This window comes from Carassius auratus, unplaced genomic scaffold (assembly GCF_003368295.1).
Source record: "Carassius auratus strain Wakin unplaced genomic scaffold, ASM336829v1 scaf_tig00032568, whole genome shotgun sequence".
NCBI lineage: Eukaryota > Metazoa > Chordata > Actinopteri > Cypriniformes > Cyprinidae > Carassius > Carassius auratus.
In genome coordinates, this window is record NW_020526009.1 from 253,715 (window position 1) to 281,267 (window position 27,553).

At 36.7% G+C, this 27,553-nt stretch overlaps 3 protein-coding genes across 4 annotated transcripts in view; 2 read left to right on the forward strand and 1 right to left on the reverse strand.

Moving 5' to 3' along the window:
* The first annotated feature begins 627 nt into the window (after positions 1-627).
* LOC113080912 (UPF0688 protein C1orf174 homolog) lies at positions 628-3,806 on the forward strand. Of its 2 annotated transcripts, none has more exons than XM_026252970.1 (4): positions 628-760; positions 1,512-1,589; positions 1,753-2,142; positions 2,933-3,806. In XM_026252970.1, the coding sequence occupies exons 1-4, from the start codon at positions 746-748 to the stop codon at positions 3,032-3,034; spliced, it is 585 nt and encodes a 194-aa protein (XP_026108755.1). In that variant the 5' UTR covers positions 628-745; the 3' UTR covers positions 3,035-3,806. The 2 variants fall into 2 exon arrangements, with proteins under 2 accessions (XP_026108755.1, XP_026108756.1); XM_026252971.1 differs by lacking the exon at positions 628-760 and adding an exon at positions 1,385-1,403.
* Positions 3,807-3,944: 138 nt separating this feature from the next.
* Positions 3,945-6,635, reverse strand: LOC113080911 (DNA fragmentation factor subunit beta-like). Its single transcript, XM_026252969.1, has 7 exons — positions 6,513-6,635; positions 6,277-6,403; positions 5,952-6,137; positions 5,398-5,477; positions 5,088-5,261; positions 4,855-4,955; positions 3,945-4,684 (listed from the first exon to the last, which is right to left on the reverse strand). Exons 1-7 carry the CDS (start codon positions 6,630-6,632, stop codon positions 4,474-4,476), a joined length of 999 nt encoding a protein of 332 aa, XP_026108754.1. The 5' UTR covers positions 6,633-6,635; the 3' UTR covers positions 3,945-4,473.
* A 452-nt stretch (positions 6,636-7,087) lies between these two features.
* Positions 7,088-27,553, forward strand: part of LOC113080930 (nephrocystin-4-like) — a 67,065-nt gene continuing 46,599 nt past the window's right edge. The window contains exons 1-2 of the mRNA XM_026252986.1: positions 7,088-7,738; positions 8,535-8,681. Of these exons, the coding sequence (XP_026108771.1) occupies positions 7,604-7,738; positions 8,535-8,681 (282 nt within the window). The 5' untranslated portion in view covers positions 7,088-7,603. The remainder of the gene's footprint in view (positions 7,739-8,534; positions 8,682-27,553) is intronic.

Sequence of the window (27,553 nt, forward strand, 5' to 3'; positions counted from 1 at the left end):
GCGGGATGCCACATAATACTTAAATGCTTTTAAAACCTGATAAATTTTCATTTGACAGTGGATTTTCCATGTGAAATCAGTTAAATGTTGTAGCTTGACTATAATGTCCACCATGACGATGTCATGTGTCTGGCAAATGAAGCAATGTTAAAAATGACAAAATAATTTATGGAAATTGTTTTATGATTGTTACATACTCAGAGTCAAATATTTAAATATAAACAGCAGTAGAAGCTGGACTTAGGGCCTGTTGCAAAATCATAGGCACTTTGTTAACACTTTCTTTAAAAAAAAGTTTGACCAACAGTTAAATAAGGGGCCATCTGTTTAATTTATTTACTCAAATTTGACCAATCAAACTTTTTTGTAACTGATTTAAAAGAAGGAAAGAAAAAAAAGAAAGAAAGAAAAATACGAACTTCTTAGGACTGTTCTAAGCAGTTTATGCAACCTGTCATTAGTAGCATATCCACAACATCATATTCACGTCACAGTCTTTAGGCCTATGACTCATTCGACATATTTCCACGATGAATAACTTGCTATTCCATGTATTTTAATAGTTTGCACTGGTCATAACAGACAAGGACTAATTTATGGGTATCGGCCACCGCCTCAGTAAAGTCTGGTGAAGCTTTCAGCTGCAGTCTTGTGATTCTGTGTCGCGTTTGGGCGGGACTTGTGCGTTCACCGGAGATAAACACTCGCAGCACTCCACACTCGGTTTACGACGCCGACACTTCCAATGAGGGCGAAGCAGGTAAGAAAGCTGTTACGCTTTTTTTGCGAACTCGTTTTTTATGTTACATGAACTGTCACGATCACTTTCGAGTTTACACAGACTTTAATGGAACGTTTACGATTCGATGTTTCAATGTGAAATTTAGTTTATTAGGATAGACTATAAAACAACGTTAATTTACAGTTTTGGTGAATAGACTGAGTTTTTCTTGGAGCTTTGTGCCTTGTCTTGTAGTATTATAATCAAGATGTCTTTTTTCACGGGTTGTTTTCATAAACTTAAGTTTGTTAACTTCTTCCAGCAGCAGTGGTTGGGGATTTTGAATCACTTAGTGAGTCGAATCTTTGAATCGGTTTAATAGAAAGATCCGTTTACGTACATGCTTTTCGTGTTGATTCCTTTTCTAGTTAAATCGAAAATCTTATCTTTAAATTTTTACATGTTCATTCCGCAACACTTCTCTCCTGGTTGCGAACTTGACTGATTGACATTTTTGTCATAGTTCATTGTTTGTTCACGAACTAAACGATTAATTCATTTGGTTTGTTCACGCATGGTTGCTTGTTTATTAAAATGCATATTCGTGCAGTAGTCGGTCTTTTAAGACAGAAAAGCAAGAAATGGACTTCATTTAACAACAACAACAAAAAGTCTTTGAATGGTACTTAACAAAAAAATCGTTTACCCAAATCTTTGTTCTAATGAAACGCCACTCAAAAGTTGCACAAAAGTAATTTGTGACGTGATAAGCTGTGTTCTCTTGTTTCAGATTGTCATTGAGAGCCACAGACTGCGCGTGCGCGGCACTGTCTCTTTAAACGCGCCTGGTGTGAAAAGTTCAGTCAAGGTCAGTGTCAGTCTACCCAACCCTCTCCTCCCCGCAGTTTCCGTCTGTCGGCTGCAGTGAAGCGCTACAATGTATCAAGCTTTCTCACGATGTATCAGACACGTCTAAAACGGCGCTGATATTTTATTTATTTACACATTTATCATTGGACTTTTATCCACAGAAGGCTGTGCGGAGGAGGGTTCTGCGCGGTTTGATGCAGAGATCGGCGTCTGATATCGCGAGCGTAGTGCAGCAGATGGCTGGCGACAGCGACGAGGCCAAACGTCTTCCAAAGAGACCCTTTCACGGCGAAGTAGAGGAGACCTCCAGCGCGAACATGAATGAAAACGTCAAAATTAAGCCCGGAAAAAAGACTCCGGGTGAACGGCGCGGTAAGGAGAACTCTGCCGCCAAGTGTACTGCTTTGACAAGCGGCTCTGCAGAGGCGAAGATGGATCAGACCGTCATTCACAGTCCCCAAACGCGAGACGACCCAAGCATTTTCTTCGACGAGGACAGCAATCACATTTTCCCAGTGGAGCAGTTCTTTGGGAACATGGATGTTGTTCAGGTAAGCTAAACCTTTTCAGAACACGTTGTTGTGTTTGGGTATCATTTCAGTGCAGAAATTCAGCAAAGTAGCGCTGGTTTGAGCTTAATAACGAGCTGTGACCAGAAATTACGTTTGACTTTCAAATTTAAATGTTCTACAAACATCTTTTTAAATTTATTTTACAAATATAATTTCAAGTACAAACAATCATAATTTCATTTGAATATTTTCATGTCTAATGGAAATGGTCACGTGACCAGAGTTTTACGTGTTTAGAGGCTCGATTTTATATATATATATATATATATATATATATATATATATATATATATATATATATATATAGATATAGCTTGCTACTTCCTTTTGATTCTATATCTGATCCACTTGTTTTAACAGTAAGTATGGGAAAAAAATTGTTTTAGAAAAGACGTGTAGTTTCTTTTATTGCGATATAAAAGAAGAAATACATTAGCTTAAAAGTGGAATTAAATGCTTTAAATATCAGTTGACGGCCCATGCAGGATATGTCCTTTGCCCCAGTAACTCTGGTCTAAGTTAAGCTTTCCAGATAAATAACATGCAGCCAGATGGCTTTGTTTGCACACAGTAATTCTAAAATAGAGGTCAATACAAGACCATGTAGGATTATTACAATGAAAGCCTGATGATGCTCCGTTGGGTTTCAAAGCACAGCAGGTGTCAGATTTCGTGATGCATAAACTCAATACCCAACTATATTCAATAATGCAGTTTTAATGTGTGAATGTGGCTTTGTTTTAAAAGATTCTGACCTGATTTGTTGCAGGATTACCCACAAAGAACCCCAGGAAGCAAAAGAATGAGTCGAAGAGAGTACAGGAGCATGCATTACTATGCCAAAGAGGACAGTGAAGACGAGCAGCTATGAGGACACAACTCCTCTCACAGAATCATCAATCTATCTGCCTTTGACCGGGAAGGAGTTTCATGTTGGTAAAATGGACTTGATTGTTTTAAAGCAAGCTATTTTATTCCAAAAGCCTTCTTAACGTTTGAGCTACACTGAGATGCACTGTGTTGATAAAACTAGGGCAAAAATGTTAGTGCATCACTAATTATAAACTTAAGAACATTATATATGTGCCACTAAACAAAATTACATTAAGAGGGTTTTGTGCTAGCTAAAACCATCATGTTTTTTTGGGTATGTGCTGAAAGAAAGCTATACTTTCTATATCTTTATGTACACTGGGTTTTCTACCACTAGTTGCACACAGAATGTGCTCTGAAATCAACACATACAGTTTTATCAATCAAGTGCCTCAAATTTGCTCTTTAGACCTTGGAAGCAATTTGAACATTAGTTTGGACAATATGAATTTGGCACTTTTTAACATTCTCTGCTGAGAATGAATAGATTTGTTTTGGAAGAAAACACTTCAGATTTGGTGCTGAATAATTGAAAATTAAAGCATGTAGTCATTTTGTTCTTTGATATGTTTATGATGTAAAGATATTGGTTAGGATCTCAATTTAAGAGGCTTTTATTGTAAAATATGAAAAGTTGTAATTTTAAACCAACAATTTCAAACTATATTATGCATGTAGCTTCACCAGAAATGTAATTTTGTTTGTATATGATGATATTTGTATAATCTTATTGAACAGAATTTGCACTAACATCAAGTGGCTCAAAGATGTAACATTTTAAAATGTAGTTTGTTTTCTACTATGTACAAATTATACAAGGAAAAAATTTTAGAAAGTTTGATTTTGAAGTTTTATATTTTTCTATTGAAGTGATAAACCAAGTGCTTTTTTTTTTCTTTTTTTTTTGCTACCAAATGCTTTGTATGGATATGACATGCAATTTTTGTGAAATTATTTAATGGCAAATCATCTGTGTATTATCATGTGAAAACTACAATACTCCGTCCAGAGAAAATAAACCTCATTAACAGCTTTGGAAAACACATTTTTCATTGAAGGCTTGAGTATATTTTGTAGGAAAAAAAAAAGGCAATTGTTTGTTGATGGAAGTACTATGAACATTAACTGTACATGATACACTGTTCCCACACGATTCAAATGGAGACTCTTTTCAAAGACATTTAGTTAAAATATAAAATCGGTCACAGTTATAAAACCCTGAAAAATGTTTTCATAGAATTTAAACAGAAATGTTGCTTTGGTACAAAAATTGGTATATAACTGAAACTAAAAGTTACAATAAAAAAATGTTAACCTGAAGCACAATATAACTTCATAAGATTAAATGGCCCTGAGGACCTCAGTGCTTGTGATTTATCAAAAGCTGAAACTTTCACACTAAGCTGCATATTTCATAAGAGGATTATGGATGTGCTTTCATTTCACAGTCCTCCTGACCCGTTTGTAGATTTTTCGGGAGTCACAGCTGAGCTCATGGGCCCCTTTCTTGTGGCAGACGATATGAACAAGCTTGAGGTTTTCCCTTGTGAATAACAGTTTGTAGAAATAATCCACGTTTATATCGGCAATCTTACTGCCCTTCAGTGCCTCAGCGAGTGTGGGGATGACCGTCCTTTTCTTTTCTATCCTAAAAAAAAAACACCAGCTTTTTGATTTCAGAATGTTATTCCTAGTGTCTAAAATGTATTTTAAAATGTTATCTTAATCAGAATTGCTAAATACTGATATTCTGATATTAAAATGCACATCAAGAATTAGTTTTTATTTTAACATCTTCATTTGAGATGTACTACTCACAGATGGTCCAGATTCCAGGTGCTGAAGAGGATTCTGCTTTCGCGGCTCCCGTACGGGTTTATTGAGTGAAGAAATGCACAGTTGTTCTGATCAAAGGCACCCTGTTAGCGCAAAAGTCTTTCAGAATCTTACAGGAACTACTGACAAAGCAGTGATTGAGAGATGTTTCATTACTCTCCTTCAAATAAAAATGACACTAGACTGAACTAAATAAGACTCATTAGAAATGACACCTGGCAGGTGAACCAGCCCTCTTCAGTGCAGAGCCTGTTGATGTCCCTCTCCGATCGGTCAAAGTATGTGCCGTTATACCGTGCAGCCTTCAGCTTCTCTGCCAGGATCTCCACCATCTTTTTATATTCACTTTTTGCCTTGACATTTGGAATAGTCTTCATATATCCATCAACCTGCAGAAAGTGAACAATGCATCTCCTTCAGAATAACAGCAGGGCTCTTTTCCTGCATGAAATAACTGATAAACTCCACTAAATACAATAAATATCTTCAATACTTCAAAAACCAACTGAGCGCTGTTTGTCACACCTCTTTTAAATATCCTCGGATTCTGCTCTCACAGTTATACCTCATGTAAGCAGACTTGGTTTTAAACCGGCCATCAATACCTGATATATACACATGAGAAAATGTAAAAAAAACACAAATATGCAACACATTTTGTATATGAAACTTACTGTATACAGTCATTTTCATATTACATTTATATTCACATTTAAAAATATAAAGATATCATTAAATGTCTAATATATAAATGATAAATGATAGATGTAATTACATATATATATATAAACCAATTATTATCATTATTTACTATTATTAAGTGTGATAAGGTAATAATTAAGCTTAATAGTGTTATTTATAAAAATAAACTTTTTCCAAATAAATAAAATGTAAATTTTAATAAAAAGAAATGTGAAATAAGTCAGGTTAGGTTTGTGTCAAATATACTCCCGAAAAACAAAGAAGAATCACAGCAATTGAGTATGTATGAAAATGTGTAACTGTATTAAAGTTGCCTCAGTTAATCAGTTACAGGACCCATACTTGAAATGCACATTATGTAATTTCCCCTCACTTACCTTCAAACCAGTCATTGTCTTCTTCTCTGTTCTCCACCTCTGAGTTGTCCCTCAGGTTCCACAGAAGGTCTCCCAGTATTCTGCGTCTCTTGGGAGACTGTTCATCTGACAGAAGATCTTTTGCTGCACTGATCAGAAGGTCTGTGTCTCTGTCCAGACCCAGGACTTGATTAATTTCATGAACAACTGTAGAGAATGAAAAAGCCAAAGCAATCTGATTGGTTACATTTTTATAATTGATCACAACATCATAGTTATTATATTCAGGCAGCATCAGTTTCCAGTTTCAGGCCAAGTGTCAGTCAAGTCAATGAAACTCCCTCACGTCCATTCCAGCTCTGTCCCTCGGGCAGGAGAACAAGTTCTGTGTTATCGGGAACATTTTGAAAATACTCTTCAGTAAGCACTGTCCCATCATCGTATAAGCAGACATGCACTTTGGAGCTAGATACCTGTGGATAAAATATGAATTATGAATGTCTGACAGCAGCGGCATCCGAACGCTTTGTACAGTTAACTTTAATACTGATATCAGTAATAACCAATTTTTTTTTTTTATACCTTTAGTAAATTACATCCTTTTTTAATCAGCTCCTTCAGGTTAGCAGCTGCAATTCCGTATTTTTTGGCTTCATTGGCACTTCTAATCTTAACCAGTTTGGGTTTTATTAATTTGTGCATGTTTTCTTTTCCGCAAATACGAAGTTTCTCTTTCGCTGTTTGTCTACAGAGAGATCGAAACAACCACAAGACGCACGTTGCCACCTCGTGGATGAAAATGAAAACAACACGGAAAGTTTGTGACAGTTTCATTTCACTTATGAATAATACGATTCATAATTGGATGACTGAGGTCTAAGGATGTCCTAAAATGTACACCGTATATGTGTTTAACATTACTTCGACAGACTTTCACATTTATCCATCACATAAAAGTGAATGCTTAAGCTTCAAGGACTACAACTACGGGAGAATCGGTCAGCCATTGTAGTTTTAATTAACTTTTAATAACAATAAACTTAATTAATATATATTTTAATGACTACGGCTTCAGAATTGTCCATGGTAAAACTGAACTCGCAGTGCGAAACAGCAAACAGCGCTTGGATCAAAGCACCACCGAGCCACACGGGGGCAGTGTATGGCAGACCCGCACTTCTCTCCTGCAGGAAAGCGCCAAAACACTCTTTATTTCACCCTGGCAACGGCTGACAGACGCTATGGCAACCGCTACAGAGAAAATCTCTTCCTGACGAATGAGCTGAGCCCACATTTTCATTATATGTGTTATGATTATGAACATAACAGTGAAATGGAGGAAGTTGTTATTGTGTACAATTAACCTGGTTACATTCGAAACGCGTTAGCAGGAGAAAAAATAGAGTTGTGTACTGCCGAGAGAGACTGAAATGAATGAGCAGCCTAAACAAAGTCTCTGCGTGATTTAGCGTCGCATTCTGTCAATATCCCGGATCTGATTTTAATTAAGTAACAAGCGCTTCACTTCGCCTGCGGGGATGATTTAACAGTCTGTGAAGCTTTTAGGCGTGTTCAGGGATGTTTGCCAGGGGACATTAACGCTTCACTGACCGACTTCTTTTAACAATCGTTCCCCGCTCGATTTATACTGTAGTTGTGAAGAAACTCCGCTCATGTCTGACTGGAACAACGCTTTCCTGAGCAGCCGCGTGATCCCGCCTCACAGTCAGACAGCCAGACAAGCTCCAGGAGCTTCTCGAGGTCTACAGCTGCTCTTCAGACACATCGATGGACTTCACCTAAAACAGGTCCATGTTAAACATCATATGGAAAAGTTAAGATGTATTGTTAGATTGTGCCATAATTTCTCATATTTTCACTTTTAACCATCAAGTGTACCCATGAGCAGTTTCATACATTTTTCACCCATATTTCTTATTTTTAGGTTAGAAAAAATGAAAACATTTAAATATGTTATTTTTATGTTTTATGTCCATTTACCATTGCTAGAAATATATATATATATATATATATATATATATATATATATATATATATATATATATATATATATATATATATAAATAAATTGAGTAGTAATTGATTTGTATATCTATTATCTAACTATCTATTGAACACAATTTAATATAAATATATTATACAATCAGTATGTATAATGAAATTGTAGAATATAAAATACATATTTATTATTCATAAATAACAAACACGCATACTAATATCAATTATCAAAAATAATATTGTATTACATAATGTTTTATGTAATTGGTAGGCTATATATAATGGAATTCTAAACTATAAAATATGTATTAGTAATAAATAATATAGTAGACACACACAATTATATTACTTATCAATAATATTTATTTATTATTTATATTGCCTAAAAACTGGAAGTTACACACACACACACACACTTTGTGTCACACTGCTGTACACGGTCACTGCTTGAAATCTTATGCCGGCTACCCCAATTTTTTATTTTATTTGATGAATTATTGTTAAAAAATGTACATGCCCTTGATTACAGCTATGTTTTTGTTTTCTTTTTTTCTCGTTTTCTTCCTGTGGTTGGCATAACAACAGTCAGAGTCACCAGCATCGCTCCAGTATCAGCTGCGCGTGACCCTGTTTGACTCGGGTCACCAGCACTTCTTCGGGCGCACATGGAGGAGCGGCTCATACTCTGTCAGTGGCATGCAGGGTCAGAGCAGTCGAGTGCTCTTCAATGAGGTAGGGTGACTCATTTCTCTCTGACGGATGATATTTAGTTTTTTTTTTTTTTTTTTTTTATAATGCAACACCTTTTCCTGCTTGACTAAGGGAGTTATCCATTCAGAAGTTGTCTTATCTTCATGCCCTGTTCCATGTACAGAGCTGGCCTCTTTAGAGTGACAACTCAAAATGGATCGCAGAATTACAGTAGCTTGAGCTGAGCATCTGCACAATAAAGCTGTACAACACATGACTCTCAGTATGCTTGAGGAGAAGGAATCTGCTCTTAGGCCCAGTCCAGCTTTTGTCCTGTGTTGGTTCTGTTGTCTCACTCTGTAGAGGGAGTATTTACAGAAACAGGGGTCAGTAAGTCTAACACATCCAAGGCTTGACAAAAGTTTTTTTTTTCTTTTTCATTAGGATATTAAGTAAAGATCATGTTCCATGAAGATATTTAGTACATTTTTGATTAGTAATGTGCATTGCTAAGAACTCATTTGGAAAACTTTAAAGGCGATTTTCTCAGTACCGGTGTTTAGATTTTTTCTTTGCACCCTCAGATTCCAGATTTTCAAATAGTTTTATCTCAGTCAAATATTTTCAGATCCTAATAAACCATATATCAATAGAAAGCTTTTTTTTGTTTTAATGAAAATTGGCACTTAAGGTTTTGTGGTACAGGGTCTCATACTGTATATTACCGGTAATTGCTTTACATCCATAACACATTTAATCACAATTCTCAACCAAAAATGAAGCATTAATCATTCCTTTTCACTGTTTAATAACCTTGTTCAGTCAAAATTTCTTTTACTGTTTTGACCCCACCAATGAAATCAAATTGGTCGAGTAAATGCTTTAGTGACTCATGGAAACAGTCACTTGTAGCAATGCTATTTTAGCATTATTTTGAAGTAGATTTTATATTTATATTTATATTTTCTTTTCATTTTTAGTAATTTTGTTATGTTTTGTCAATATTTATTTAATATGTATGTTTTATTAACTTATTATTGCAGTACTTCACACAACTTTAACAAAAAATAATAATTTTTGTCTTCGCAAGTAGCTGAAAGTTTTCTTTATTTTATTTTATTTTACTTAACACTTATTTTATTTCAAGGAATGAAATTGTATTTTATGGTTTGTTAGTTTCTAAATAAATCAGTGTTTTGGAAGGAAGAGTTTGAGGGAATGACTGTTGCCACCTACTGGTGTACCGATATAACTTGCAGAAAAAGAAAAAAAAAACTCCTTCAAAATCTTTTTAATTCAGCCTTATTTCAGTGGGTATTTTTGAGTGTACTTACAAACAAACCCAGTTTTTTTCATTATGCCATTGAGGCTAATTATTATTTATTTTTTTCAGTAATGGCAGTCACCCTGACCCTGGGTGCAGACATTTTTAATCTTTGTTACAGCTCAACCTGTATCAGTATCAGTGCTGGCAGCGCACAGCACAAACAAACCGAACCCAGCAGACTTTATTGGAGATGATAGACGTGTTGTGGCCTCTCTCAGCAAGCACAATAAAGGCCCATCTGAGGCTGTGAATTTACTGTCTAGCTGTCCAGAAGACCGCACACTCTTCTGTCTGCATGCCTGGCACCACTATAATTCACTTAAATCTCCCATTAAGGGCTCTTAGATCGACCGAGTGGAAATAAAAGTTCTTGAAAATGTCCACTCTGAGTCACAGACCGTGGAGACCGCGGTTAATGTCTGCAGCACGCTCCATTTCCAGCTACTCGCTGTGCCTTTGTGTTTTATTACATGTTGCCATTTCTCTCCCAACAGCTGTGTGGCTCTGCTTATTTATTGAAAATTGTCTCCCTTTTGACTTCCTGTCCTGCTTTGTTTTGTTATCTAGTCGGCGGTTCACAGTTGCATTGCCCTGTTTTTGCCGCAGCTGCTCGTGCCAAGCAAATGGAGAGAATTTACACACCACAAAACTGTATTTTGCATTATTTTTATTAAAAAGGTTACATTCAGGGCTCTCACAGATTGAATGCATTTTAATGACTTTTCCAGTCTTTTGTGATAACTGCATAAGATTTTTAAAAATGATTTTGGTAATGAATCGTTCATTTTGTGAACTGGTTCACAAACATTTTGGGACTGATTCATTGAAACAATCAGACAATCTGACTTCAAATCTGAGAGTTTGATAATATAACATTTATGTTTTTTGAAAGAAAGATTTTCTCTACATAACAGATAAATTCAGAATATAAAACATTAAATGGAATATTTTAGGGCATAACGAACCAAAAAAAAAAAAAAAAAATAAATAAAAAATGTTCCCTAGAAATGTATTCCCTAGAGATTAGTTTCCATGACTTTCACAGACCTTCTTTTGCCCTTCAAGAATGTGTGTTGGGTATGATTTTAATTCAGCAATAACGCATTAAATTGATCAAAAGTCAAGGCATCTTTATAGCGCTTTATACAATAGAGATTGGTTTCAAAGCAGCTTTACAATATTAAACAGGAGAGTAACAGAATAAGTGATGCAAACTTCAAATATGATACAAATTCAAACTTTTGCTATAAAACAACTCTCATTATTTATCTCCAGTCAGTTCAGTGATGCTTCAGTCCAGTTCAATAACTGTGTAAAGTTCATTCTTTCTGTTCATCAAAGAATCCTGAAAGGATCCCACAAAAATATAAAGCAGCACAACTATTTTCAAAATTGAAGATAATAAGACATGTATTTTTGTGCACCAGCAAATTTAAATTACAATTTTTTTAAATTGAGACTTGAGATTGGAGTAACGGCTTCTGAAAATTCAGCTTTGTCATCATGGGTTTAAATTAAACTGGAAATTGATTGTAATTATATTTTACAGTATTATAGTTTTCAATGTATTTTTGATCAATTCAGTTTAGCCTTGGTGAGGGTAAAAAAACCTTACCAACCCCGGTCTTTTGAACAGTAGTTAATGTGTTGCCACACAGACCTAGATAAACTTCTAATTTGGCAGAAGTTATTATGAGATGCTAATTTCATGACCACTTTTTCTTTAGTAGACTATTTGTATATCTTTTGTTTTGAATCCCTTGCATCAGCAAGGGGCAGACTATCATTCTCATAATTATGCTAGCACCATTTATGATGTTGTAATCCTCATTAAGACACCTACCACTATCCAGAAACTTGATTATTTACTTCCCAAAGCCAAATGTTACTTGCATTCAGCGCTTGACGAGAGTTCATTTTTGATCTTGCGTGAACCCCAGTGGAATTCACTAATTAGCCTGGATAATTCATTTTCTGCCGTCTAACACCGAGTGAGAGGTTCTTGTTTATGGAATTGTGATGTGCTAATTTCCACCGTTGTCAGTGCTGAAGCCGAATAAAACGTCTGCTCCTCTGTGAAACCCCAGGAGCAGCAGCAGCACAGAAGAGGGAGCGTGAGATCACATAAGGTCTGTCAGACATGATGGATCTGTTTTAATATACGCCTCAGAGAGAGACTCCAAACAAGGGGAGTGATTACAGAGGAATGAAGATAGAATTAAAGCGGGACTCTCCCTCTGGCCCAACTTTAATGGAGGGGTGTTATGACAAAACTGATGTTTTGTGTGGAGATGTAGGAAATCGATAGATCTAATTTGATCCGCGACCTTTGGTTTGATAGACAAAGATTTGAAGCCTGCGTTGATTTAGGTGAAAAGGAAGCTGATTGTTGGATGAAGTCTAATTTGTTGTGAATCACTATCAGGGTTATGGTATGAGATCATGCTTGCTTTCTTTCTTAAAGGACCCCTAAGTTCCATTTTGGTTTTAGACCTAATCAGATGTTTTCTGTTGCTAAGGATGTTGGAGTGTCACACCAGGCCTCTGTTTGTAAAGGTCCAGCCTCTTTTTAACCCCCTATAAATCACAGGTTGTGTCTGGAGAGCATGGGTTATTCATGATGGGTTATTCAAGCCATAAAGCTGTTCGGCCTGTAGAGGGCAGTGCTGTCACACCGTTGAGTGGAAGCGTTCAGAAGAGTCAGGCGGTTTCCATTGACTCCCCTTGTGTGATGTTAAACTGTCTCACTTCACTGGCTGTATGATGGGCAAAGTGCAAAACACCAGTGTCAGTGGGGAGCTGGGAAAACTATAGAACCATAGATTTATGGGGAAATATGTTCAGGTCGTATTTCATCCCTAAATCTAAAGGGAAAGGGAAAAAAATATATATTTTGCATGAACAAAATTAAGCTTGTTTTTAGGACCATTAAGTTTTGTGCCTCGTGATATTATTTTCAGGACAATTAAACACATCTTTACCCCTAAATTCTTATTACTGAAATGCAGTAAATAAATAACTAAATGAATAAATAATGACATAATGTAATTATCATTACTGGAATATCAATGCTCATGCATATTACTTTGTGGATACAGTTATTATTATTTGTATTAATTTATTCTTATTTGTATAAGTGTGTACAGCATAACATGCCCCCCCCCCCCACCATAAATGAAAAGAAAAGAATAATAAATAATATTTTGCATTTAAAAAGAATATGAAGCTTGTTTTTAGGACCATTACGATTTTTAGCCTTGCTATGAATTTATCAGGACAATTGAGCATAATTATTTACCCTTAAATTCTCATTACTAAAATTGCAGTAGATAAATAGATGAATACATAATTAAATGCAGTTCTCATTACTAGAATAGGGAAAAATCCTGTGCTAATTACTGTGTGGAGTAAATTCATGTTAAAAACATGCTGCATAAATAAATATCTATTTTAAGTGTGCATTATTCTCAACTTTTTGTTAGCTTTGTGAGTAACTGTCGACAAGGTCAACAAAACCTCTGACCCTTAAACAACATTTAAACAAAGTTAAAGGCTAAATTTACAAAAGAAGCTGGTGACATATCTGTTCAACCAATTAACACAACATTTTATGACATGGGAAGGCACACTGTAGAGAACTTTTAGCTCTATTAGTGCTTATTTAGTTTACGATGCCAACATTCTGGACTCTTAATTAGAAATCCTTAATGGATAGGCAGGAGTTCATTAAATTCTTAAATAATTAGTTGAGAAAGAAAAGTGATTTTAAATGCAGTGTGATGTAGGGTTCTGGGATGTCCATTTATTCCTCTGGGTCAGTCTGGTTTCCTCCACGAGAGCCTCTCAGCATGCATAGAGCCAGAGCCGTGTCAGGTGCTTCATCTCTTCAACTTTCACAGCGTTCAATAGGCTGGACCATAAGGTCCACGGATCTCCCTCTTTCAGCGTGATTCATGTTCTCTGGCTATAAGAGCCTTGCGGATGTTTCAATACCCCTTTTAACTCTTCCACTCGTTCTGACACAAGCCTAGAGATTCATTTCAATTATATATGTGGCTCTCCAGCCGTCCAGGAAATGATCAATATTTCAGCTCATGGAGAAGCAAACATCCCTGAAAGCAGCCGGTCCTTAAAGACACTCGCACCCTAAAGAAGAACAGGGCAGGTTTGGAAATTGCTGAATTTTGGGCAGTAATTACTCCAGTCTTCAGTGTCACATGATCCTTCAAAATGGATGTTAGTTTGGTGCCAAGAAATATTACATTGACTTCATTGATACTTGTATTCAGCAAAGAATCAAAATTAATAAAAATTGACTGTAAAGATAATGTTAAAAACAAAAGAATCTTGAAAAATGTATTCAGGTTTTTACAAAAATAACATATAAAGCAGCAAAAACTGAAGCAGCCTTCAAATTGAAAGTAATATGAGCCATTATTAATAACTGAGCGCACCATATATATATATATATATATATATATATATATATATATATATATATATATGTGTGTGTGTGTGTGTGTGTGTGTGTGTGTGTGTGTGTTTTGACATGGCGTTAAATCATAAATAAATAATTTCTTATAGGGTCTGCTCTCTCTCTCTCGCTCTCGCTCTCTCTCGCTTGCTCTCTCTCTCTCTATATATTAGTTTTAGCAATTGTACTGCTCAAGCTTAAACTATATTTTAAGTTAGTTGCCAAATAATTTTTTTCTTATTTATCTAACAAGTAATTTTATCTAATATTTATACTTTTAATTTGTTTTCAGCTTTATTTCTATTAGTGAAAGCTTAAAACAAAGCAAAATATATTTATTTGTGTTTGTAATTGTTGTCTATGTAAATAAATACTGTCTTTACCTGTTGCTTTTGTCTCCTTGTTTTAGCAGTGTTTTGTGCCATTGTAAAGATGGCATGCATTAGGCAAACACCTTTGACTGCTGTGATGCGTCTCGCTGTGTTTTTAGCTCCTCCTGCTGTGAGCGCTCTGTCTGTAAGACATTGTGTAAAGGTCAAAGAAAAGAAACTTTAAAAAGCTTCTTAAGATGCCTGCATTCTGTTCCATTCTTCATTTCTAGCTCTTACTGAGTGCAAAAACATCCATTTAGCTGTTTTTGAATGGACTGCATGCGCACATTAAAACATTAGGAACCAAACCCATGACCTTGGCGTTGTTTTCGCCATTCTCAAAACTTGTTGAAAAAGAACGAATTTGAGCTGACGCGGAGTGCAGGTACTCGTCAGATGAGAGGCAGCGAACAAAATGATGCCTTTGAAGACTATGAATATGATGAAGAGAGAGAACAGAGGGCGAGAAGAATGGTTTCGTCTCCTCAGTGTGTGGTGTGAAAATAATTCTGCAATCAGCACTCCCCATGGCTTCATCTGCTGCACTCGTTCTCATTCGAACATCTCCACTCCTCCTCTTTATTCTCTTCTTCTCTGTCTGCTCAAAGTCTTAAGAGCAGCTTGCGTCTTTGTTAGTGCGTTGTTCTCTCTTTTAAGTCCAAGAGCAGCTTTTGTGTAGTGTTTTTTTAGATGAGAGCACCATGCAGAGAAAGAGCCTTTAGAAGTGTGACGTTATGGATTTAACAGAACTGTATGACTGACTGCATGAGCTTGCAGCTCTACACGGTAATGACTCATTTTAGCAGCCGTACTTCACTTACATCTTGCGTTTGTTACAGTAGTTTCACAGGAACATAGAGAGCGCTGACGTATATGGGCTGAGGTGAATGAGTGCGTAGGCAGAGCAATTGTGTTTTACACTGAACTGTCATCAGGAGGATCGAGAGTTCTCGGTTTATCAGTCAGTCAAACTGTTACGCTTGTGTTTGAGCACATCTTTTTCTCATTATTTAACCATTTAGGACATTTAGATGGCATTTATGGTACTGTTATTCCTGTCATAGCAATGCTGAATTTTCAGCATCCATTACTCCAGTCTTTTGTGTCACATGATCCTTCAGAAATCATTCTAATATGAAACACTTATTATTATTATCAAAGTCGAAAACAGTTGTTCTGCTGAATATTTTTGTGGAAACTGCTCATTTTGTTTGAGAATTTTTGATAGATAGAAAGTTCATGTCTTTTGTGACATTATAAATGTCTTTACTGTAGATGTTACTTTTGATCAATTTAATGAATCCATGATGAATAAAAGTATTACAAAATTAAAAGTCCCAAACCTTTGAACACTAGTGTGTGCTAAGCTCTAAAGTAAGATATTGGGTGTAGAAAATGCATTTTAAAAGCCTTTGTATGCAGTGAATCATGAAAAACTTAATACTATTGTAGACATTAGCAGGCCTTGGGGTCAGAAAGGACCACTAGCAGTTGAGGCATATAATGCTTTACCCTCCTTCACAATGGCTGACTAAGAAGATGAAAATGATTTGTGTGCTTTGAATTGTCAGGCTGTGCGTCTTGCTCGTCTGAATATGATGTGTAAATCATGCTTAGTTTGTAAATTATGAGGTACCACAACGAGGACTGGTGGTGGATTCTGCAAGTTTGGGGGGATTAAAATCATGCAGGTAACATGATAAAAATACGTTGTTCAGAAAAATCAACCGCATCTGAAGTCACACTGACGGTCTTGTTGATTATGATGGGAGGAGTTTAATTGTGTTTATATAGCATTATAAAAGTAGTGTTGATTGACTATTAAAGATGGCCTTAAATAAAAATCCTTCTATTTTTTTCTAAATGCATGTTATCGATCTTATTGTGAAATGCAAGCTCGCCTCCAAACAATCAACAATTATTGCATATAATATTAAGTTAATATTACAATACAAATGTAGGATTTTTTTGATAATCCACAGGAGAAAATATCTGTTGCTACTTTTTGTGTGCCATTTCATTATGACTTTAACTTGCATTATGATAAAATAACTACTATTAATTGTAAAATAAGTTTATTTTGCTAAATAGGAAAAGGAAAAAAAAACTTGCTCAGCAGTTCCTTTTTTTTAATGAGGATTATTGTCAATAAGTTATTGAATATATTTAGTATTAGTATTGTATCATACACAGTTAGAATAAGTACAGAATTTTCAAGAAATATATTATGTACTTATCAGAAAGTGTGAAATAAAGTGCTGTCTCTTGGAGAGAGAGTTTATGCTTACAACATTTTAAACACCTTTTAGAAGAATGGACTGTGAGTGGCCATTTTTCTATATGCCAAAGCTATTATCTGTACATTTATGCCTTTTTTTTTCTAGTTAGACTTTTGACACTGTTCAATCTTGTTCCATGCTTGCATCCTTGAGAGCAGCTCTGTAAAACCTCTTTTTTGTTAACTGTTCTGTGTATATAGTTTGTCTGAAGGTGAGGAAGGAGTCAATCTAGTTTCAAGCTCTTGAGCACAAATAGCTGAACAGCTGAATTGTTAGCGGCCCCTATTGTGATGCTTCCCTTTGAAATGCTACGAAGAAACAACTTTATCAGGTCTAATTGCTTCTCTGCTCAAGGAGATCTCTGAGCCCAAGGTCTCGCGTCTGTGAGCGAGTGCAAACAGCAGATCTATCCACAGCACAACTGTGGACATTGCATCCCTGCCATTCACTCCCACTGGCTTTTAGAGAGACTCCTTTAATGTAGCCTGTGTCTTGCTAGAAATATGCAAATTGCTTCAACTCCAGCAGCACTTTTGCCAATATTTTGAGAGATTTGGTGTATTTAGCGAGCTGACAGAGATGTATGCCCTTCTCTTCCCAGAGGAAGGAGCTGGTGTGCGGGTGCATACGAGCATGTTGCTGCAGCCCTCGCTTCAATCCTGTGGCGAGTGCAGGGTGTCAGCAAATTTTCCAAGTCATTAAAGTAGGGCTTCTTCATGATCTTTTGGTGGAAATGCAGACCGTGCCATTTTAAGATGTGCAACGGCCCACAGATTATTGTTTAGGAAATACAGGTTACCAGTTGCTGGAGGGACTTCTGCTGCAACTATTGATCATATCAGAAGAATGAAAAAATGGGTTTCTTTTAAAGAGAGGGTTAACCAGAGTTTGAAGTAAGTTACATTGCACAATTTTATGTCATTGCTTTCGTATGAGCTGATAACAAGAGGGTAATGTTAAATAACAGCACAAATAAATGAAAATGAAAAAACAAATAAATATAAACTTTGGTTTAAGTTGGAATTATTTTCTATATACATTGTAAATGCAAAAACTCTCAGGACAGTTGCTGTAAATAATTATATTATTTAATAAAAAAAGGGGGAAAAAAAGGTTTATTTACAATATTTCTGTTAATTATATATTTATTATGTTTTATTACAAAAACCCATTTTTTTCTTTAGCTTTTTTTATTTATTATCAATATCATATAGCGTTAATGTAGCTGTGAATATTGGATTTTACTTTTAGAACAAATTATTGCTGATGTCAAAGTTATTTTAGCAATTTGGCCCTACATCAAGGGTATTCAATTTTGCAGGTTGTTTGCAACCTTCAAAGAAAATAACTCTTATGAAAAATGAAATGAAGTACATATTTTGAAGCATATTTGGAATCAATGGTATACATTTACTAGAGGTGTCCAAACTTTTTACTACATGAGGCCAAAAACTTCCAAATACTTGATTGATGGCTGTGTGCTGAAGGTAAATGATGCATTACCAAAACATATTCTATTAAAAATTATGTTTTTTTTTTGTCAAATTTTCTTTTATTCCCAGGCATTTGAAAGCAAATATAAATGCATATATGCAAATATATGCATAGTGGGACAATTCAAAGGTCATTACAGGTCTCATTGTGGGTCCTGGTTTGGTTATCTCTACAATAATAACACATGCAAGTCTTCTTCTGTCTTATCTGACTGCTTCTGATTGGCTCACCCAAGAATTAATTCCAGGTGTAAACCAGGCCTAAGATTTAAAACTTCTGCTCAACGTCTCAAGGTTGTTGCTAAGTTTAGAATTTGCCTTTTTCTTATCGTGTCAGTGCTCATTAAAATACTCATCAAACGTTTTCTCTGTTTGGTATTGAATTTGCGTGACTTGTCTGTGTGTTCGACACGACAAGAAGAATCTGATCTTCGTCCTCCCCAGGACATCGGGGCCTTGGTTTTTAATTTGGCCGCTGTGAGCAGAGCTTCTCCAATTCCCACCAAAATAAACAAAGCGTGGCCTGGGCATCACGCCTGAGGCCAGAGCCGCAGAAACAACACAGCCAAAGTAAATAGAGTCCTGCAGCAGTCAAACAAAGCAGCTCACAGACCTAACACACACGGCTCCATCAAATCACTCCGCATGCTCACACGCACCTCCATACTAAAAAAACATTCAAAACACACTTACATATGTATTCAGCATATCGTATTTTCAATATGGAGTCGAATTTTAGACAATAATGAGAGACTAGGGTGGGTGGCGATGAATTGGATTCATTTTATTGATTTGGTTTGTTCGGATGGTTTGTTTCATTTATCCATTTTAAAAAGGAGTTCATAAAATGTACGGTTTCTTTATCCGTGTTCTATTCTATTCTCAGCTTCTCTTTACATCTCAGAGGCCTCTATGCATCATCCTAATAAGCCCCGATTTCTTTTTAATGCTTCAAAAGGAACCGTTCTCCACTCATTATGCCCGACTCGTTTCAGAGCTAAAATAATTTTAATAAATCAGTTCTGTAACGCATGGATCATATTAACCCACTGTAAAATGATTAGGTCGACTCGTCTCCCTGCTAGCTCCATAGGCACCATTCTGTATGAATTCCCACACGGGTTAGCGAAAGAAGGCAGTGGTGGGTGATCAGAGAAGGTTAACCCAGGTTATCTCGTATTGATCTGCGAGGTCAGCGAAGTTTACCTGCAGGGTACGGATGTCCCTTAAACTAAATCATCTACTCCCTGTCCTCAGACGCCTTTTGCACATCCTGCTCAACTTAATTGAGTTGTTTGTATTGATTTGCTACACCTTTCTGTGTGTTTGGGATGCTCGTGGCCCATCGAGGCATGTATCGATGGCTGGCTTCATTTTTAGCGTAGATGTCCAACACCACAGAGTGCAAAGATGAAGCCTGATTTGTTGTAATGACCAAACATGGCCTAGTAAGGCACTGGTGGTGCCACTTCGAAGGATGATTCACATTTTATTTTAAGAAATCCAGTCAACACATGAATTGTAGTGTTGGGAAGCTCCTTTGTAACTGTACCCTCACAAGCTACTTATAATTAACTGTATAAAGGTACTGCAGTCAAGCCAGGGATTTTGTTGTTGTTGTTGTAATCTATTAAAAAGTACTAGTGGTCAACTGCAACTATACTTAAAGGTGTAGTTTCTTTTTTTTCTGTCTTTTTTACAATTTACAATTATTGTTTCAAACATTTTAATATGTTTTAAAATGTAATTTATTCTTGTTATAGCAAAGAAGAGTTTTTTTTTTCAGTCCAGAGTTTTTTAAATTTTTTAATTAATATAGATGTTGAAATCTGTTGTGCTGCTTAATATTTAACTAATTTTAACATTTTTAAAGGTTTTATGGATGAATAGAAAGTTAAAAAAACCTATAGCTTTGGACACACCTTCAAAGAGTTTTCTTTATTTTCATGACTATGAAAATTGTAGATTCACTCTGAAGGCATCAAAACTATGAATTAACACATGTGGAATTATATATGGATTTATATACATAACAAAAAGTGTGAAACAACTGAAAAGATGTCATATTCTAGGTTCTTCAAAGTAGCCACCTTTTGCTTTGATTACTGCTTTGCACACTCTTGGCATTCTCTTGATGAGCTTCAAGAAGTAGTCACCTGAAATGGTCTTCCAACAGTCTTGAAGGAGTTCCCCGAGAGATGCTTATTATAATTTATTATAACAGTAATAAATATATTTCCTTGTTTATTTATTTAATAAATATTACATTATAAATGGAAAAAATAATTGACCCCAAACTTCTGAATGGTAGTATATAAATATCACATGATGCAGTGTATAATTGTCTCTTTAGCACAAAACATTGGAATGTTTTTGAATGAGCAATGTTAGTTGGCAATATTGAACTTGAAGAGATAATTTGATTCAGATTTAATTTTCAGTTTTAATTGAAAATCTATGAGTAAGAAGTGAAGTGCAGGGACTTGAGTCAGTGATTGTTTTTTGAATAGATTAATTTACATACCCCATCTGAACTGATTCACTACAGTTAATCTGAATCTCAGAGTGTTCTTTCAACCAGTACAATGAAATTATTTGTAGTGCTTTCACTGTACCACATATGATTAGCAGGAAAATCCATTTGCTACAGTGAACCCATGCAGCAATATTCAACCTAAATCTCCAGCAGAAGAGAAACCTCTTTCTGGAACAACTTGCACAGGGGTTTTGTTAATTGTACCACTGTGCACACATTTTGTCAATACACAACTTCAGCCAGTATACAAGTGATTGTATCCTTAAACTTTGTTTTACCTGTCAAATGTCTGTAGTATCACTGCATGAGCTCTGATACATGGCACCAGCCAATTCATTGACCTGAACTGTTGTGTAATTTTTACAAATCCGTGACTCTAACAGATATAGTTTTTTTTCACAAGGCATTGAAGTACTGAATTTGCTTTCCTCTTCAGTGCTGTTTAGAATCTCATAGCTGTTTGGTTTCGACTCGCTAAAGCATTCAACCATTTGTAGCTCCCTATGGGTTTATAACACAGAATTTTTGTGTCTAATTTAAATGGGTCGCACGACTCATGCTGCGCTTCCTACTGGTTTGTGCAGCTTTGTACAAATTGGCCTGGTTTCTATAGTTGAAACAGGTTTTGCATCGTGCTGTCCGTTGGGCTAGTAGATAATTGGTCTGCACTGTGCAGTTCATTTGGGAAGTGCTGTTTCATCCCGCTTTTACGCAAAACAGAATACTGCAGCGCATATTCATAGAGTGAAGAAATTTTGTAGTTGACATAATTTAGTTATACAGCCAGGAAAGGTTGTCAAAGGTTTCATATGAAAATATATAAATTTTTAAATAAATGTTATATTTAAGATAATAATAATAGTTTATTATTATTATTATACCAGTCTTATTAAAAAGGGTAAAACAGAATAAAGCCATTTAGTAAAATGTGTTGGATCAAAGTGTCATGAAACCATAAAACACGTTTTGAGATGTTAATATTAGGGGTGTAATGATACGCGTATTCGTATTGAACCGAACGGTTCGTTGGACTAATTAATTATATTTGGAAAATAAATAAAAAAATGTGAAATATAATGATATGCGTTCAACAAGGTAGCCCAATAACCCAAACGACATAACTTATGTGTTTATGTTAGGCTACTCAGTCAGGCGCTCGCTCACTCAGTACGCGCTGAAGGCTCATTGCAAAATGTCTAATGCATTTAACAGACCAGAAATAGAAGATCCTCCAATAACCAACAGGTCTGATGTTCGTGTGCACTTTGGATTACCTGTAAGCTATAATAGTGTACCGGTGTCAAATGCTGCGGGGATAGTTTGTTGCGTGTATGTTTCTCCTTTTTTTTCGTCTTTTCCCAGATACTGACACAATAAGGTGATGTCGACGTAAATGAGTTGACATGTTTCAAGTATTCCCGCTGGTGTTTTTTTTTTTTTTTTGGTATTCCCGGTGGTGTACCCTGTCATGTAGCAGATGCGACATACCGTTGTTTTTTTATCCACCACTCTCTTGCCATCACCATTATAGCTTACAGGGAATCCAAAGTGCACCCAAACACCAGACCTGTTGGTTATTGGAGGATCTTCTATTTCTGGTCTGTTAAACGCATTGGCCATTTTGCAACGAGCCTTCAGCGCGTGCTGAGTGAGCGAGCGCCTGACTGAGTAGCCTAACATAAACATATAACTATAAGTTGGTGTTTTTTTCTTCTTCGGGAGCGTCAGGGGTGTTGCCTGTTACGTCGTTTGGGTTATTGGGCTACCTTGTTGAACGCATATCATTATATTTCTCTCTTTTTTTTTTTTTCAAATATAATTAATTAGTCCAACAAACCGTTCGGTATACATAATGCGTACCGCTTACCGAACCGAAAGCCTCGTACCGAACGGTTCAATACGAATACGCGTATCGTTACACCCCATATATATATATATACAGTACACATACATGTACAATGTAAACAAAAACTTTTATTTTGGATGCGATTAATCGTGATTAATCGTTTGGCAGCACTAATTTTAATATTAATTTGTCTGTATAATGAGTGTGTTATAATAGGTCTGTGTTTTATTGGTTTTCTCTCCTCTTCCCACACTCTACACTTTTCCACAGCTTTACAAGCCCATTTCTGGAGTATTTTTCAGATTTAAGGTGTGAAAGACCAGTGCTGAAACGGGGGTTTCATGACACTTTAAATCAGCCCTGTTAAGTTAACAATGTTAATTAAACTATATGTAATTCATCTCAGGAGTTACCTTTGCCACCCCAGTACCTGTTTTTTCGCCCTGTCAGTGAGCAGTGAGATGTCATGTACAGACATTAACAGGCTGGCCTTCTTGCTTCTCATCTGCTGGACTGCGGCAGTAGACAGCAGAGTCCCCTCGGCAAGAGCCCTGCGCTCTATGATTCACTCTCACAAGGTTAGTTAGAGTCCCTAGAGTCTGTGTTTGTTATCGGCTTTCTGCTGCTTATACATTTTATATTCTCTCTCTCACACACACACACACACACACACACACTTATATACTAGGCAAATTACACCGTTGTAATGCAACATTTTCACAGAGTCTTGAACTCGGTACTTCAAAAGGTCCCATTTTTTGTTAATGAGCCCATAACAACAGAACAGCCTTGAAGTAATCCCTCTCGCTAGGCATGACAAGCTCAAACCTGCTCCCTGCCTGCACTGGATCACATTATAATGCTACTTTACTAGGACTTTGTGCCCTTGTGAATTTTACAGGGATGTGTCAAAACTCCTGACTAATGATTTGTTGACTGTGTTTTGGGGGGTGTCTGAACGAGTGCAGACTATTTTTGGCAGAGTGGATCAGAAGCCGTACACTCTCTCTGTTGATTGGCTTGTGAAGAGCGGGAGAGGGAAGATCTGTGTAATGATAATCTCAGCATATCCTCTGCTGAATTTCTGATGCCCATTTATTTTTATGAGGGTTTATGGGGTTGGCAGAGAATTAGGAGTGCGTGTTTGTGTATTGAAATGCCAGCCTTGCCAGTCTTTTAGCTACTGTTCTCACCTCACCATCAGATAGATTCACAGTTTCCAGATTATTAGCTGCTAATGAGAGTCAGAGGTTCAGAAAATTGGACGTGTTCAAAAATCCAGGTCTGTGACTCATTTTGGAGATGTGAGAGTTTGGAAACGCTAACCTTAAATTACACGTAAACAAAGTGTGCTGATATTATATCACAAAAGCTTATTTTTTGTTATGTTTTTTTTAGATATTCTTTATTCATATTTCGATTACCTTTGCCTTCATCTGATGCTCAGTTACAGTTTATCTTTTAAAAACTTGGGTTAGGTGTCTTCTTTAGCTCTCATATATCTGAACATTTTCTATATTGTACATTATACATCTTGCCTGCTGTATGTTGAGAACGTTCTTAAGCTGTTTGGTCTCTCATGATAATGTGTGTTTTAGAAAAAACGGACCTAAAAAAAAACATGTTGCATAATTAATCATTATCTATAGCACTGAGAAGGAGGGGAAAGCAGTCAGAAAAGGAGGAGTGAAAGAGACAAGACCGTGCCTTTTGAATTGAAAATGCATTTCCAGAGCTCTGATGAAACCATGTGAGCTGAGGGAATGCAATGCAAATCATTATTTCCACTAGAGAGCAAACACTCGGAGTACAGATTCATATAAGAATGTTTTTCACCTCACTGCGGTTCATTTGAAGTTCAGGGTAAGGACATAATAGGTTATGAGCAGGAGACAGGTAAGCAGTGAAAGGAGACCTTTTTGAAAAGTTTGCTTTTACATAACCCCTGTTTCATGCTTGAAAACACTCATGCAGAAGGGTTATGCGAGGCTGACCTTCAGAGTCCCGCTGTAGCAAATCTGGAAAAGTTGATTACATAATAACAATTTATTGCTAGGTGATAGCTATGAAATATAGCTACAAAATACTGTCTTATATCTTTAAGCATTTTGAAGGAATTAAATATTAAAGGCATGATTCACTCTACACACAAGAATGTGGATAACCAGACAGTAGCTGGTCCCCATTGACTTCCATAGTATTTTTTTTCCGAAACTATGTTAGTTAATGGGGACCAACAGCTGTTTGGTGAGTAATGTTTCTTTCTTTTCTTATTAATCTGATGGGCCATTTTCTTACTGGTTTTTGGATCTGAAGTTTTATACTAAACACCCCCCCCCCCACCCCAAATTCCCAAAATATTGTGATTAGAATGTTTTCATAATCAATGGATTAATAAAAGCACTACGGATGATGAAAGAAGGATGAAATTATATAATTATCATCAGCGCATGGGTCCCTAATGCTTGAACATCTCAGATTCTGTTCAAGATCTGTGGTAACAAAAACTGAATCAGTGCTCTCTGGAAGCACTTCTGTCATGGTTCTATTTCAGTGCTTTTGTTTGAATTCTGCTCTGTGTGAACCTGTACTTTATCCTATGCCTCTTTAGTGCCTGTAAGTAGTGTGAATTCAATCAATGGCACAACCTCTGCTCTGCATTAAACTAGCCTCAAGTTTCAAACTCTTTCAACCCACACAACCCAAACTTAGCTTGAGCTCTTGTGATCTGATTTTAAGATTCAAGCACCATCGACCCACATAGCCCAAAAAATCAGCCGGAGATCAAAATGCTGTTGAATCACTTGTAAACGGACACATATAAATCTTTGTAGGTCGATATTTTGGGAACATGAGTTTGCGACGCTTAAAATACTATATGCTTCATAAAAGATTCATGATCTAAAGACTCAAGAATAGAAATACAATGAGCGTTTATTCATTTCGTAAGCCTGTTATATCATAAACAGTAGCTTGTGCCACATAAATAGGGCAAATGTATAATCAGGTTATGGAAATATAGCAGCTTGTCTTATAAGTGTGGTTACATGGACAAGGACAGGGTTGTCTTATTAGTTTTCAAATGTGGAATCTTGTTTGCATTATGCATACAAATGACCTAAGCAAATATGACTTGCTGTGCTGCTTGTGCAGGGTGCTAGTACTGATTGTGCTCTGCACTTCAGCTGATTTAGCAGAACTCTTTGCTTTGATGTTTGTGTAGATTTGAATTTGATTTTTTTCCTAAAAGACCCTTCTGCATAATCAGAGCTGCTGGTGCTATTGATCGGTGTGGTGTAAGTAAGTGTTTCTTGTAATTGTTAAACTGGCTCAGTGGTTGCTAGACATTAATGGGTGCCTCCATCACTCATTTGGCTTCAAAGCTTTAAGTGAGAAAACATTGTTATTCTGGAAAATGAATATTTCCTTGGGCTACACATTCAGCTTGCAGTCTGTGAGAGAGACAAATTTGTATTTTCTGTGAAAATAGTATGAGGTGGCCTACGCTTTCTTAGACATCCTCATCGAGGTTCCTCCAAGAGCCACGGGATATCAGACCATGACTCTGCATGCTCTAAAACAAATCATTATGTCCAGACATCATCTTTAGGTTCTTTCTCAACAAACCTCAGGGTTTTCATTCATAAAGTTACGTTTACAGGTTTAATCATCGTCCTACACAATTTCTCACTTTTCAACACATTTTTTCATATCAATAACATCGTGTTTCTCTCTCCGTTTTCTCACCCTCTCACCTCAGATTCCTTTGTTTGCTGTTTTTATTAGTGGTGCTTGCCAAAGCAAGCTTGTTTGTATGTAGGAATATGCTTTTGTTTGAGGACTTTTTTTCTGAACTCCTAACCTTAAGTATTACACTTCAGTGGGTAACTCATCCCCCAGTGTTTGCACTACGGACATGAACAATACCACAAATTGTGTGCAATATTACATTTCTAAGTGGCTGAACTTGCTATAATAATAATAATAAAATATATTGTTTTATCTAAAAATACACACTAGGGTTGTTTGTGTTGCCAGTTTGGGTTGTTCATGGTGTCAGTTCAGGTTGCCATGCCGGATCTGGAGACTCGGGAGGCCATGGCAGATCCTCCGTGGCCTTAGCTGGCACGGCTCCCATGGGCATATGCCCCTACCCCCAAATCTTCTTGGGGAAATCTAGGTATCTTGATGGGTGCTCTGGGGCTGGAGCTGTCACTGGAGCGACTTGAGGATCAGGAAACCTCCCTGGTCTTAACTGGGTTTCAGGAGCCCTCCCTGGGCTTAATGGTGAATCAGGAGCCCTCCTGGGCTTAAGGGGGTTTCAGAAGCCCTTGCTGGGCTTAAAGGGAACACGACAATGGGCTTAACAGGGATCGGGAGCCCCTCCTGGGCTGAACTGGGGATCGGGAGCCCTCTGTGGGCTATACTCGGGAACAGAAACCCATCTTGGGCTTGACTCAGGAACAGGAGCCCGCCGTGGGCTTAACTGGGGATCGGGAGCCCCCGTCTGACTGGTTCTGGATTGGGATAAGAGACTCTCCAGACACTGGATGACTGCCTCCTTCCAGCTGAGGTTGGTGGTGTCTGG

Coding starts and splice junctions, on each gene's coding strand:
- LOC113080912 (XM_026252970.1), top strand. Junction 1,590..1,752: donor GTGTGAAAAGTTCAGTCAAG/GTCAGTGTCAGT, acceptor TTTTATCCACAG/AAGGCTGTGCGGAGGAGGGT. Junction 2,143..2,932: donor GGAACATGGATGTTGTTCAG/GTAAGCTAAACC, acceptor GATTTGTTGCAG/GATTACCCACAAAGAACCCC.
- LOC113080911 (XM_026252969.1), bottom strand. CDS start 6,632: ATGCACAAATTAATAAAACCCAAACTGGTTAAGATTAGAAGTGCCAAT. Junction 6,404..6,512: donor AAGGATGTAATTTACTAAAG/GTATAAAAAAAA, acceptor TTTTATCCACAG/GTATCTAGCTCCAAAGTGCA. Junction 5,262..5,397: donor TCCGAGGATATTTAAAAGAG/GTGTGACAAACA, acceptor CACTTTCTGCAG/GTTGATGGATATATGAAGAC.